This window comes from Toxotes jaculatrix, chromosome 3 (genome assembly GCF_017976425.1).
Source record: "Toxotes jaculatrix isolate fToxJac2 chromosome 3, fToxJac2.pri, whole genome shotgun sequence".
In the NCBI taxonomy this organism is placed as follows: Eukaryota; Metazoa; Chordata; class Actinopteri; family Toxotidae; genus Toxotes; species Toxotes jaculatrix.
Genome location: NC_054396.1, coordinates 17,984,695 through 17,999,645, shown reverse-complemented (window position 1 = coordinate 17,999,645; position 14,951 = coordinate 17,984,695). Strand labels below are relative to the sequence as shown.

At 39.9% G+C, this 14,951-nt stretch overlaps 1 protein-coding gene across 2 annotated transcripts; it reads right to left on the bottom strand.

Moving 5' to 3' along the window:
• Positions 1–1,905: 1,905 nt before the first annotated feature.
• On the bottom strand, positions 1,906–13,609 carry LOC121179952 (macrophage-stimulating protein receptor-like). 2 transcript variants are annotated; one of them, XM_041035119.1, is made up of 21 exons: positions 13,466–13,609; positions 11,352–12,641; positions 9,744–9,920; positions 9,397–9,516; positions 9,123–9,293; positions 8,835–9,001; positions 7,869–7,998; positions 7,591–7,727; positions 7,271–7,450; positions 7,047–7,146; positions 6,509–6,739; positions 6,157–6,303; positions 5,901–6,057; positions 5,715–5,804; positions 4,986–5,192; positions 4,803–4,883; positions 4,528–4,709; positions 4,275–4,384; positions 3,487–3,652; positions 3,266–3,402; positions 1,906–3,041 (listed from the first exon to the last, which is right to left on the bottom strand). In XM_041035119.1, exons 2-21 carry the CDS (start codon positions 12,555–12,557, stop codon positions 2,810–2,812), a joined length of 4,128 nt encoding a protein of 1,375 aa, XP_040891053.1. In that variant the 5' UTR covers positions 12,558–12,641; positions 13,466–13,609; the 3' UTR covers positions 1,906–2,809. The 2 variants fall into 2 exon arrangements, with proteins under 2 accessions (XP_040891053.1, XP_040891054.1); XM_041035120.1 differs by having other exon boundaries at positions 5,715–5,801; positions 13,466–13,546.
• Positions 13,610–14,951: the final 1,342 nt, after the last annotated feature.

The following is a 14,951-nucleotide window of genomic DNA, read 5'->3' as shown; positions in this document are numbered from 1 at the left end:
TCCCCCAATGACACGATGAAGTTGCCCCTTGAATTGCAATGCTAGCCATGTTGATCTTGAACGTGAATGTTATGCGTATGCGCACGTGACTTCATCGGTGCGTATGACGAAAGCACGTTGGGGCAAGCCCTCTCGGAGCCTATAGAAATGCATTGCCGGGTCTACATTAAAAAAAAAAAAAGCTGCTGATTGGACAATAATATTCAGATTTGGAACAGTAAATTGATTTTGTAAGGCGATTAAATCGACACATGCATTGAATATTTTGGTCATCAGTTCTTTTTGTTTCAAAAAGCAGCATTATGGAGATTATGAAGTCCACAGTGTTTCACCTAAAGCCCGCCAAAACATTTGTTAATGCACCCATAGCTGCCTGAGCATGCTTACTATCTCCCCGAGCCACATGCTTCATATTTACAGTTTTACAGTGTGTCTGTTTAGAGGGTCAAACCTGGGAGTTGTCCAGTACATTTGTTTTCTGTGTTGAAATCAAACCTTGATCAGAAAAAGGAAACACTGGCATTAAAAAAAAAAAAAACTCTCAGCCTAGAAAATAAAATAAAAGTAATTAAAATTGTGAATAAAAACCCGATTCACTGCCAAAAGAGAACAAAAAAAATTGTTACAATTTTTCAATTCTTTTTCAAAACCTCTTCATTCTCAAAGCTGATGCCAATCTTTCTTCTTTCATTTCAAGTTTTCATTTCAATGCCAGGCTCCTTTGTTTCATGCCAAAATTTATTTTCAACAGCATTCATGCAATCCCAGAAGCTGCACTGGCAAATTAATCATGAGAGCACTTTTCAAGCTGACACTTGAAATCTCAGACTTGCTTTAAACCTTTATATTTGGTGGTCTACAGGACTGAAATGTAAGTACATGTTGTCCCATAGTGGGTTCATGGACTCCTCATAATGTTTATTCATCGTCTAACCCTTCTTTACTACTCCTCACGTCCAGTTCATCGTGTGTAGCCTAAAAACTGTATTGTAAATGTATTTTGGTCAGATCAGTAACTGTTTAGGTGCATTAGGTGCATCCTATGACCCCATGTTTGCTTCTGAATGTCTTATATAGATGCAGTCCTCTCATATGAGGATGGTTCACAGCAAAAAGAAAGAAAAAAAAATCCATCCATCAGTTTCGCTGGAAACATCACCTCATTTTCAAATCCCGAACCTCTACTCTAACACAACCAGAGCTTGTCATTATTATCGTCACCTATACAGTATCTGAAGGCAAGGGATAAAAAAAAAAATATCTTTTTTTTAGATCCATAAATTATTCATAGAGAGTATTACAAATGCTAGATACACAGATTAGCCTGAATCATGCAGTTTTCACTCTAGTTCAGCTGACATAATTCAGACCTCTAACAGTGTGTTTTTCCTCTCTTCTACCTGGCAGAGAGCAAGAGCTGCGCTACCTCAGATCTGTGTCACTGCACAGCTTTTTTTTTTTTTTACTTCAGTGGCTCTGATGATCCACTTTCATGAAGAACTCCTGTGCCTTCTCTTGCTGTATCTGCATTTTTCATCAGAATGCCAAACAAGGTTAATTAAGAATAAAATTGTACTATCCTGTTTGCCCATAAGCAGCAGGATTTTTCAGGATGAGAGAAAAAAACAGGTCTAGGGAGACATTTGATTTGTTGACACATTTTAGAGACAAGGATGAGCAATAAGCCATATTCATGTATAAAAACACTCTTTAAAGTGCAACCCATGGCGCAGTTCAGTCTTGAAAGGAAGGAAAGAAATGTAGCAGTGACAAAAATCAAGTATATCAGAACCAAATTCATTGCCCCTGGTAGAAAGATTACTGGTCAACATAAACCATTTCTTTGGTTAAATCATACTGCACTGTCAGTCTAAAAGTAAAAGAAAAAAAATCAGTGCATATATCTCTGCGGAGATCATTTTAATTACGTACGAGAAACAAAGAAATCCCCCAAATCTGCCATATGTTGTGCTGTGTTGATTGAGTTGAAAGATTGAATTTGTCACATTTGCTCAACAGATACATAGAGTTATATTGTTTGTGTAACACCTTTGTGTTGAATTGTCTGCTGTAGTGCAGATCATCACTGCCGCAGCAACTCATGTATGCTTTTGAAGGAGGCGTTGGTTGCCCTCTAGTGATAATGACAGGTACAGTTGATAACAGAACAGAACAGATAGCTCACTGTATAATTCAGCAGGTGCAGAGTTTTTGAGTATCGATGGAGCTGTTCTACATCCAGTGTGATAATTTCACATACACACATACCATGATATTAAGTTTACATTCTATAGCCTATATGAAGGGATTTGATCTATATTATATCTCCATATAGTAAGGAAAATGTGAGAAAAAAAGTAAAAATGTTGACCCCTGAGCGCAAGCCAGTATTCATAGACACCACATCTGACAGTCTAACACACTAACTTAGGGACATATAAAATGTCCTCATGTACGCTGACATCCTTTTCTATAAATCTGAGAACAAAAGCATGTTACATTCACTTTGTTTCAGTCACACTTGTGCTTCAGATGAGAATAAAAACATTTACTTCCATCGACACTCTGTTTTGCTACAAATAAAATGTAGTGACAAGCATGGGGAACTTCCAGCGTCATTTTTGTCTCAGCTCCAGTAAGAGTCTGTTATACCTACAATGTCTTAAATCAGTAGCCAAACAGTCCATATGCTCAAGTTTGTGGACGTAATCAACGACATATGTGACGAGACAAGCTGTCTCATCTTGTATGGTTTCCAAATCTGATCCAGATTCTGTTCCTACCAGAGAGTCTTAGGGTTCTGAGGCACTCAGCTGGCAGCGTTACCATCTGTGTCCAAATCTGAGGCCTCAGCCTCATCTGCGGATCCAGTCAGAGACGGGTAAGGCCTTGGCTGATCTATGTTGACATAGGTAACCTTCAGACTGATGTAGTGCTCTCCTTCCAGGCAAGACAGGATGCGTTGTACTTCTGTAACCAGGCTGCGAAAGGTAGGTCTACATTCAGGCTCTGGGTCCCAACATGTCAGCATGATTGAATACCTGTGGAATGAGCAAATGTGTAAATGAGGGAATGAGTAAGTGAATGAGTACATAGCGAAGCAGGTGAGTAAACTATTGAATGAAGGCTATTGTGAAGAATAATATATTACAACCGAGATAAAACTGACATATAAGAACTGAGTCTCCTGAAGAAATTCAAATTACAACATGCTGAAGCAACTGTGTTATATCTTTTATCTTATCTATATTTTTATGATTCTTACAGGGTATCAGGGCAAAACTGTGGCTGTGGAAGACGACGTCCCTTCAACAAGTAGTGTGTGATGTCATAGGGGTCCACATCTGGATATGGGCTAGCACCTCTGGTCAGCAGCTCCCACATTAAGATGCCATATGACCACTGGGAAAAAGATAAGCAATGTAATGCAGATACATGCATGATAGATATAAATGTATTTGTCCGGCCTGGGTTAAGTACACTCACCACATCAGACTTGATTGTGAACTTCTGTGTTTGCAGGCTTTCAATGGCCATCCACTTCACTGGCAGCTTTGCCCGTCTGTGATCTTGAATGCTGTAGTATTCCTTATCATAGATGTCCCTCGCCATGCCAAAATCAGCCACCTTTACTGTGAAGGTTTCATCCAGCCTGAAATAAGAACATATCTTAAGAAACGGTTGTCTCCCTGCCAGGTAGATGATCTCTGATAATCCCATTAGAAATTTGCCATGCACACGTAGGATGCTCAAATGGTGAGAAAAGTAAAAAAAAAAAAAAAAAGAGAACAGTATCATCTAATTCTCTCAAAGAAAGCAAAAAGTTGTATTTCCCAAAATGCACCAAAATACACATCTTCTTTAATATGCATGGGCAAATAAACAAAAAAAAGAAAACAAAGGCCTACAACTGGACAAGGTAATCTATTTCGCTTTAGCAGATTTTAAAACCAAACACGGTTGAACTTCTTTCTTGGTAGAGCAACATTTTTTTTAAGTTTAAGTTTTTAAACTTTTATAATTATTAGCATTGCTTGGACAGACAAACTCTGTTCTATAGGCGACCATAGAACAATAGCAACCAAAACTTAATTTACAGCTTACATAAAATCAGTGGGGATATTCCATAGTTAATTACACCTTAACAGTACAGCTTATAGATAACACTAACTTGTTAACTTGACAATAGACAGTGGAACTGCCTCATGTGGGCAAGACAAAGCTTTTCCACTGACATGTCATGGGCCAGTAATCAGTGTATGATTCACACTCACATGCAGTTACGTGCAGCCAGGTCTCTGTGGACAAACTTTTTCTGGGCTAAATACTCCATCCCCTTGGCAACTTGAAGCCCAAACCCGATCAGGTCTTTCACTGTTGGGTTCTGTGAGAGATTAAGAAATAGTACTCAGAGATGATTAAGCTGGAGCTCATAGTCTGGAGTACAAAAAACTCTTGCCAGGTTGACAGAGCAAATATTCACAGTCATGACCCTGCTGGTCCAGAAAGTTTCATTACGTAATTTACCCTTTTCTCAGAACGGATGAAATGACGCACATCCCCATGCTTCATATATGGTAACACCACCAGGGGGAGCCCTTCTTTGGGCAGCATGATGCCCAGCAGAGAGAGTATGTTTGGGTGGTTGAAACCTTTCATGATGATGCCTTCTCTGAGGAACTGGTCTACCTCCCCCAGATCTGTGATCCCTGTTTGTAAAACACATACAGTTATGCAGGAAAATCTACCACCCAAAGTTCATATAATGATGATTTCCTTTAATAAAATTGGTATTCACGTACTGTTCAATGATTTAACAGCACAATGGGTCTCCTGCTTTTTGCTGTCTATCAGGTATCCATGATAAACTGTCCCAAAGTGACCTGCATACGGAGAAGAAGTGATTGTTATGGAAGTTATGTGCTTTACTGTAACAAAAAATATTCCACTAAGAAAGAAAGGGAAAAAAAAGCCACAAGGCGTACCTTTGCCAATTATCTGGCTATCCTCAATTCGGAGCATCTCAGCAGGGATCAGCACATCTTTGACCTCTTCAAGGAGCTCAGAACTCAGGCTGACCATGGAGATGTTGTCCCGTGGTACTAAAGGAACGGACAGATGATCATGGCTGGCAGCATATAACAAACCTTGGAAGGCCATTCCCCGTGAACCTGATGTTTGGCTGGACAGATCTACAGTAACACACAAGCAAAGGTACACAAACTGAGATGGTGCAAAGTTGCAAGAAGGCATTTGTGTCTTTTGGTACAGCTCATTCCGAACAGACTTTGTCAAAAGTAATTTTATCTGCCTTAAGTTGGTTATTGAATTTATACATTCTTCACCAAAACATCTAAAACATTTGTTTTCATGAATGCAAGAAAGCATTTGATTGAATGGGACAATTAATATTCTGTGAACATTTTACTCTTTATTTGTCAGGTTATTCTTCATCGCATGACTTGACTTAGGTGACGGACTTTCACCACAAAGATGAAATGATTTTTTACATTTATCTACCTATTTATTTACCAATCTCTGAACAAAACTACAATGATTCATAAAATATATATATATTTAAAAGGTTATACTTCACAGGGCTGCTGCATCGTTAGGCGTACGGGATGAAGAAAAGGGAACGAACACATAGAAGACCTGATCTGCAGTTGATATGGGTTTGTCAATGAATAAATAAATGAATTTTGACATCGCACCTCGTCTGTAGTCTCCTGTTGGTGAGAAATCAGAGTGGCTGCCCATGCGGTTCCGTGAAATCAGTGTTGATAAACGATTCTCTATATCTGCTGAAAGGACAAGTTTGATAAATGAAAATCACAGAACCAAAAAACTTTGAAAATATACAGTGGTGTCGCATCAAAACGTAGCAGAATTTCTCTCACCTCTCTTTCTCTTCCTTACATGCATCATCACAATATATGCAAGGCCAGCACCGACTACCAATGCAGCAAAGATTCCCAGCGTAATACCCACAGTCACACCTTTGTTGTCACCATACAGTACTGTACCCACATCATATTCTTTCCTGTTCACAAACACCTACAATAGTTGAACAGATGATTACTCTTGTTAAATATATCTGATTTATTATCAGGTGATTTAGATTAAGGCTAATATTTTAAAATTGGATTCTCTTACCCTGACAGGCAATCCCTCATTGGGGATAACCAGGCCTTTAGGAATCCTGCACGTCAGCTCATTTAACAGAACCTGAACTTTGCAGCCCACACCGCCAATCGTCATTGTGATATTCATACATGTGTCCACTGTATTCAGTTTGCTATGCTGTTACATATGTGGAAGAAAAACAGTTTAAATGTTAAAAGACAATTGGTAATTGGTATTTTGTGTAACATACCGAAGAATACACAAGTAATAACAATTTTGCTCTGCGACTATTGCTATTACTGAGATTTTCATACAAACAAGTCCCAAATTAGTTACATAAAGACATATGGGAAAAAAGGTGTGTAAGAGTGTGCAAACATACATGCAGTGAAACTTCTGTCTCTCCTGGTTTTAGAAGTAATTCATTGTCATCACTTTCAAAGGGAATGACTCTGGCATCAGGGTGGTAGTCAAAACGTCTCTTCCAGAGGTCACGTTTTCCGTCCATGTGAATAAAAATCTCTCCTGTGTCAGACTTTTCCTCTGGCATTTCCTCTTGAAACGCAGGGGTCCAGCACTCCATATGTGTGTCATTTACAGTGCCGTTGCACACCTCAAGTGAAGTCAGCATATAAAATATTGTTTTAAATCACAACTACTATTACAGTTAGGCCTAATAAGAAAGCAATATTCAGTAAGAATGAGTATGGCTGGTAATTCGTGGCTGAAATTCCCAAACAGGATCATAAACTGCAGCTCTGTTTATATGTTAAAGTAAGAGTATTTCACTTCAAGTAAGAGTATTTCACTTCATTTTATTTCTCTGCACACAGGATGCAGTTTAATGACCTGGTACAATTTGAATAATGTACTGTGCCTATGAAGTCTTACAGAAGCAGAAAATCAAAGAGTTAACTTACTTGTTGAAGAGATGGCATGAGGGGATTTTTGGGAGTGTACTGAACCACAGTTTTGTGGGCAGAGTCAAGATTCTGACCTTCTATCACCAGCTTGGAGCCACTGTATGACAACATACATGACCATGTTAATAAATAACACTGACTTCCTTTATGTATAAACACGGTTGGTCTTATTATGGTAATTTGAAGAATGAGACCAAAGCAGACTGGGGTCAGCGTCCTACCTTCTGAAACTGCAGTGAGGATACACAGACATTATAAAAGGGTTATTTTTGTAGGAGAACATCATAGGGGTGATCACATCAAAGTCGTCAATGACGACTTTCACAGGTGCCTTCAGGACACCTGTTACAGATGCTGTGTGACAGACGATTGAAGATGAAGTCCCACTTCCTTCAGGAACACTAAAAGCAATACAGATCAGAGATACCAAATGTGTACAATACTGAAAGCTTTAAATCAAAAAATGATACAGGATGAAATGAATGTGGTGCAGACCATAACCATCTATTAACGTCAAGATATAGCCATCTATGTTGCTCACCTTTGAATGTTGCACTTGTTGTTCGCAATGAAGACTTCTCTCTTTACCCCAGAATTAAGATATCTGCCTGTCAGTGTAACCGCTGTTCCTCCAAACATGGGCCCATAGAGAGGGCTGATTGCTGTTATGCTAGGTTTCTGATTAGACAGAGATGAAATTCATCATGTTACAATCTAACATTGCATTATACACACCTTTTTTCCACAAATAAATATCATATAGAGAATGTATTGCTACATCATCTTGTAAAAAATTAGCATTAAAGATGTTATTCTCACCACAAAAGAGAAGCCAAGTGCCTGAGCTGTGCCATCGATTGAGTAGCGGCCCTCCACTTCCCCCTCGTGCACTTTCAGAGTGATCTTGAGGTTCTGGCTTGGTCTGTTTTCCTGAATCTTGCATACAAGCCTATATTAACGGCACAAGAAATTATGTAACTACAAATTCTGTAGGTGGCGATGGAGAGTTTGCCAGAGAGAAATGAGCAGTAGCAAATGTGGACAGTTAGCACACAACATTTACACTGTATTAAAAAAATGTTTAAGAACTACCAAGGAAAATGCGGAAATCTTTAGTGTATGTCCAGTGATTGATTCCCCTCTCAGACTTGGAAGAGTTTTGCTTTTGAACATTTGTATGATACAAAGAATTCTGAAAATGATGTATTTTCATTTTAAAATCACACTTTAAACCATGTCTTGTTGTTCTTGTCTCTTCTTGTCTCTCCTAGTTGCCAGCTCCACAGGATCCACAGATAAGGTAAATGCTTGAATGCATCAACAATATATCTTCAAGGATTAAATGTTCCTAATAAAACAAAGAGGGAGAAAGTCCTCCTCCTTCCTAAGTTACATAAAAGATTAAAAATCCTATTGGACTATCAAAATATTAATTTTAACTACAGTTGGAGACATAATTTTCACAATAATATGGTCATTTTAAAATGTGTCTATAACCCAAACTGAAGTCAGTATTGGTTTGTTTATTCACTGTGTGTGCTGCTGAAATCGAATATGGTAAATTAGAATACATTAGTCATTATGTTGTGGAAGTATTAACAGTACGTTCAGTTGAGTAAGGATTGAGTATCAATTTCAGGACAGAAAAAAGTGCCATTTATTTGATTGATTGTTTTGACTGAATGCCTGTCAGTTGTTGGTGACAATTTCTGCATTAGAACTTGAAGCAAATGAAAAACTGTGTGTGGCATTGTGCATTCAGCAATTTGCGTCTCTGCTACTCACACTTCACTGCTGCTCTTCTCAGGCAGGACAGTACACAAGCTCCCAGAGCCCACTGTAATGATGTGGGTTTTGCCGCTGATAATGGCAGGTCGCAGAGGGGACTGAAACTCCCAACCGCACAACGTCACTTCAGTCTCACCACCAGCAGGTGCCATTTTAGGGAAAAACTGCAGACACAAGGATGTGAACAGAATATCAGCCGGCATCTCAGTTCAATCAGTATGATCAACTTTACGATTCACAGTGTTTAAAATTAGGCTAATCAGTTACAGACAGCTGCAAATCTACCTCTGTTATGACAGGTGCACAGGAGTTTTTGTTCCACTGCGAGGTACACTCGTGCTGCCTTGAGCAGATTCCCGAGCACCAGCCACAGTTCATGAAGCGTGGAGCCGTCAAACACATGGAGCATGTCATAAAATGCGCACACCCGGGTCCTGCAGAGGGCACCCTGAACATCTTGATGGAGGAGAGAGGAAAACGAGGGTGGGGTAAACCACACGTAAAAGAGTAAAACAGTCACAAGAAAGGCATTACATGCAGCACTTATTACAAAATGTACCTTATTTCCAATTACAAAGAGAAGTGAATCCTTTGAGTACACAGCTGCCGTCCTGGATACTGCTGCATCTCCCAGAGAATAGTTGGCAAAAACAATAGGCCTGTATGTGGTAAGAATCACCTAAATAAGTGAGACAGAGACATAAGGTCACAAAGATTAACATTTTTGGAAATTGTAATATGCACCAGCTTCTGGTTGACAGACAAGGAAAACATAAACGTGCTTTAGTTAGACGTGGAATTGCAATATGTTGGTATTAGCAAGAGTAATTGAAAAAAGAGGAGAAACTTAAAATAAAGAAATACAAAATAATGACACCACTGTTTCATTGTAAGGCATCTGGTTACCTGCAGTATCCTGCCATCTGAGGTACCAAAGTGCCCCAGTGTCTGATTCCCATTAGTGGTGACCAGGACTGCGGTGAACAGCACGTCTCTCATCTGCCTGTTGAAGAGGTCTACTCTGTGGTATGGCTTTGACACCAGGGTGGGCATGGCACTGCATGTATCATTACCTTCAGAGCTCTGTGCAAGTAGGTGAAACACATACAGTACAAACCTGTTAGCACATATTGAGCAACAGGAATTCCAATACTTGAGATTTCAGTGTCAGCATTCTTAATCCCTGTATCTGCCTCCATGAGGCTTGGTCTCCTTCTAAGCAGATACAGTAATATTTACATGCACATCCTTGTGTTTGACAGGAAGAGGAGTAGAAAGAGTAACCAGAGAGACTCTTAATTCAATCATTTGGGAAGAGGAAGTGCTCTAGCCTAGCCTCCAGTCATAGTAACAAGCTGTGAGAGGTACAAGGTCATAAAACAGCAGTGACGCCCACTCCATATGTTGACTTGGTGACTCTTTCTCAGTGCAGATTTTCAGCTACTGAAACTTGACTCTTCATGCTTTTTACACATAAAACAGTAGGTGCCAGATAGGTGTAGTTGGTTGGCAGAACATGTGTCATGCTAGTTAGTAAAAAGTAATCATTTTAAAAAGAGACACAATGTTAAACTAATGGTAAACATTACAGTCTAAAGCAACCTAACAGACCTGCCCCAGCATGCCTCTGTTGATCTTTTCAGTCACTTTCAGCATTTTTGCTCTTGAATACATGTTGTATCCAAGTTGTTTCATCCTCAGAAAGCTTTATTTCCTCCCTGCTCCTCACTGCTTTAATATTCCTCCTATTCGCTACTCAAATAAAACAAATAAAAGCCAGGCACAGTTTAACACTGTCCCTCCCCTTGAAATTCCAGCTTTTTATCAGTAGGATTTATAACTTGTGTTTGTTGGCACACATTTCTGTAGGTGTGCACATGGTTGTGGGAGCTCAAAGGACATAGTCTGAACTCCATAAAAGGAAAAGACCACACCTTTATCATTTTGTCAAGAGCCACAGCCCCAAATGCTTGGCTCATTGAAGGTGTTTTTAGAGTGAACATATCTTAGCGCAATAAAGAAATCACTGAGTCTTTAATCTTGAGATACATCTCAGGTGAAACAATTTTCATTTCAGAGCTGTGCACTGTAAACAGCTGCCCCCATTCCACTAAGAAACACCGAAACTTAACAGAGCAGAGAAATGATTTGGCAATGTGCAGGTCACACATATGACTCATCCACCTCTCCCACTTTTCTCATCTGGCTTCTCTCTCCCTCTCTCTCTCTCTCTCACACACATACACACACACATTCATCAGAGTTGCCACGGGTACACAATATAATATTTACATTATGTACTAACTGTAGTATCGCTTATAATTTACTATCCCTTATTGCTCAAGACAAGATAAAACTCTAAGCTTAGTAATAAAATACACTGTTTCGATCACAGGCGATTTAATTATGCAGTATTTGTCTGGACCTGTCACTTCCTGTCTGGGCACAAGGGACCTTTGTACTATTCCTCTGCTCTGATGACAGCCAAACATTAAAAAAAACATAGTTACTCACTTCATGTGGGCAGCTCTCACAGCGCTGGAAGTGGCAGAGACCTCTGGACAGCTGCTCTGTACCTGACTTACAGCAGGCCTCCACGCCCAAATCAATCGCATGGTTTACTTTGGTCAAAGAGAAGGCACACAGGGCTGAGCTTTTTTGAGGCTGACCATGCTCATTCACCTCTGCAAACACTCCATACAGAATATCTTCTTTCTCGTCCACCCCCAGCTCCTCGGCCAGGTCCTTCCCAGCTTGCCCAAAGTGGGCCGCCTGTAGCCCGTTATACACAATGTCCTTGAATCCCTCTCTCCGTCTCCTCCTGCGTTTTGGTTCGTACCGGCACTCCAGGACCACCTCTCTGTACATCCACACCTCAGGAATTAATACTGGAAGTCGTCCCAGACGAGTCTGAAATCTTGAATTGCTCTTTAAGGGATTTTCTCTCTGCAGAGAGAGAAAGTAGACATGTTCCTTGGCAGAGAAGCTGTAGAGATAATTAATCCTGTAAGAGTCCTGTAGCCTGGGGAGCACTGTCAGGCCATTCATGACCATATGAAAGCCATCTTCAGTTGAAAGTGGCCTGACCACTGATATCGACCTCCGTGGATATCTCTGTGTCACTTTATCATTGACAGACGCTGCTACAAAAAAAAGCGATGTGGCTCCCTGTTCAACGATGGTGACTTTGGTGCCAAGTGGGCTAGCCAGACAGTCAGGGCAACTGGATGGAGAGTTTTGCTCTTTTTTGTATAAACACTGAGGCTCAGGCCGTGCATTGGTAACGTCAATGAAGTAACAGATCCCATGCTGAGTGCTCCCACAAATGTACAAGTATGGCAAGAGAAATCCAGCAGGATCCAAAAGCAGAACCTCATTGTCTGTATCCACTGGATCCCCAGGATCTGTTTCTATGTCACACACCTGACAGGTTTTACATTCTGGACTGCCAACAGGTCCGGTTCTCACTTCCCATGTTTTGTTCATAGTACTGTTGACTGCCTCTATTACATTCTGGCATCCAATGTATACCTGTGGCTGATGTGATTCCCAATCCACCACTATGTTCTGTATGGGTTTCTCTGACTCGTAGTGGGGGAGGGAGTAGTTTACAGTGAAATCCACCAGCCTGCGAGGAGTAGAAGGACATGTGTGCTGTCCTGAGGCAACCTGCGTTTGTATCCATATGCATACTGTCAGCAAAGAGGCCCAAGCGACCATCTCCACGTCACAGTCCACTGTGATTGATTGCTACCTATAAGATACTTTCCTCGCAGAGAACATTCTGGAGAACGAGCAGGAGCTCTGTGAGGGAAGACAGACAAGGAATGTTCAGATTTTACAGACATTTGATTCTCACATGCAACTGAGTTTCACGGCTTTTGAAGTGAAAAGCGGATACTGTAAACATTTTTAGCTTGTTTAAACTGAGGAATACAGCATGAGGAACTGAGGAAAGAGGAAAAAGTATCAGCTGCTGTTTTGCCACTAAGACCCGTGATTAAGTAGTTGCTGCATTTTTTCTGTGAATTACTACATTTTAAGATAAATGAGACTTGATATGCACGTATATGGCATAGCTGTGAAACCAACCAAAGTTGATAAAGCCAGTGGAAAAATTAGTTGGTAAAGTCTAGATTACTAAAAAAAAAAAAAAAAAAAAAAAAAATCCACTGTGGGCAAGACATGACATGCTGTAACTTGTGGAGCAGAAATGTCCAGGACCCCAGAGCCATACACAGAATAAACACACAAAAATACAAGTAAGCCTACTATTGTCAAAAAGTAAAGATGCCAAAATGAGCGGGTACGCAGTACAACTCGGTGGTTATCCTGTGTTTCTAATTTTAATTCACTACTGGGATTTGGACAACCATTTTCAAAACTGAGAAGAGCATGTGTAGCTTACACTGCAATGTAAACTGAAAACACTAATGTTAAGATGAATATGATTAACATAGTTTCTACTGATAATAACAGTTCAAATTAATCCTCGTGTTCAGGAAAACAAAACTGGGCAGATGAGCTGATGAATTCAAACCAAAGCGTGTTGATTCATTCATTAATGTGGACCAAAAGATGCAAAAGACACCCTCTCTCCCTATGTAACAAAAATAAATGAATCTCACCTCGCTTTGAAAAGGTATCGGGGTGTCGCTGGAATTTTGTCCAACTGTCCCAAAATGTGAATTCTTTACAAGGTAAATTTCCTGCGTTAAAAAAAAAAGGCTCCAGTCACTGACCCGCAGCAGCGCTCCCACCTGACAGCCCCGAAGTTTACACTGACACTGAACTACATCAAGTCTCAGAGAACCTCTCGCCCACGGATAGAAACGGGATGTTGCACTAACTTTCAAAATAAAAGCTCGCCAGGACAAAGTTCTCAAGGTGGGAGTGCAGGCCTGAAATTTTTGATGCGCTCAGCAAAACTTCATTGCTCCCCAGAGGAGAAATTCACATTACAGCAAACATGAAACTGTCTAAAAAGCGATGAAACAGAGAAAAAGAATCTGCCCATAACAAAATAAGAAATTATAGAAACTGCATTCAAAATGTCATGTATTTACAGTGCTGTGCAAAAGTTTTAGCCACTAAAATTAAAGAGAATGTATTATAATTTAATTTAATACAAGCTGCTTTTGTCTCTTAATTTAATCCCAGATTGTCTCGATGATGGTGTTGCTGTCATGCTGTAGAATGAATCACCCATCAGATGCCTCTCTGATGGTACTGCGTGATTTCTTTAAAATAAGTAGCCGATTAATTAAAAAAAATCCCCATAATCTGTGACTGCATGACCTCATGTGTTTAAATGTGGATTCTTTTCTTTTTGTTTATTTTTTTTTTAAATCCTGTTTGCAACATCCGTTGTATCCTAATACCACTTCCTTCATTTTCAACGATTTCACCGACTTGTATTAAATCCACTCAGGAAAAGTTGCAACACGTTCTTGATTAAGAGATTCATTTTGAAAGTTAAAGACCAGAAATGCTGTCGTCATTCTGACTTGCTTGACTCTGATATTCCTCCAGTGGGTGCAGTCCTGTCAAGCCGCGCCCGCGACAAGGAAGTATGAAATTGTTGCGCAACCTGACCAGCTCAAAAATATCCTCATCGTTTCCTTCCCAAAAGCCATATCATATCACAAACTGCAAATTTTTCCCACTCAGACATCACCGTGTAGAATTTGTTGGAAAAAACCACTCTCACCATTTGAAAAGAGACGGTTCTGCTATATCAACGCCTGTAGGACTTTAGCCAAAAATGCATTGCTTTCAGATGAGGAATGAAGTTACTCTTCAAATTCAGGCAGCTCCATCCAGGAAGCTATGAGAGGAATGTATGTACTCTCCAATGGGACCACCTCTTTTAGAGTTGCAATGTAAGCAATGCGAGCTTGAAAATAATAAATTCATAATGATAATAAAAATAAAAATACTGCTGATATACTGGAAATTTTCAATAAGTTGACCCTGCTGAATCCTGGCAATTGAACGCTATTATAAATAAGGTTATTTATCATCATACAGTGCCTAAATAGAAATGTTATCAATGACAAAATGAAGCTGTATAGATCCAAAAGTTAAACATCTACCTCTGAATCCAAAGTTCAG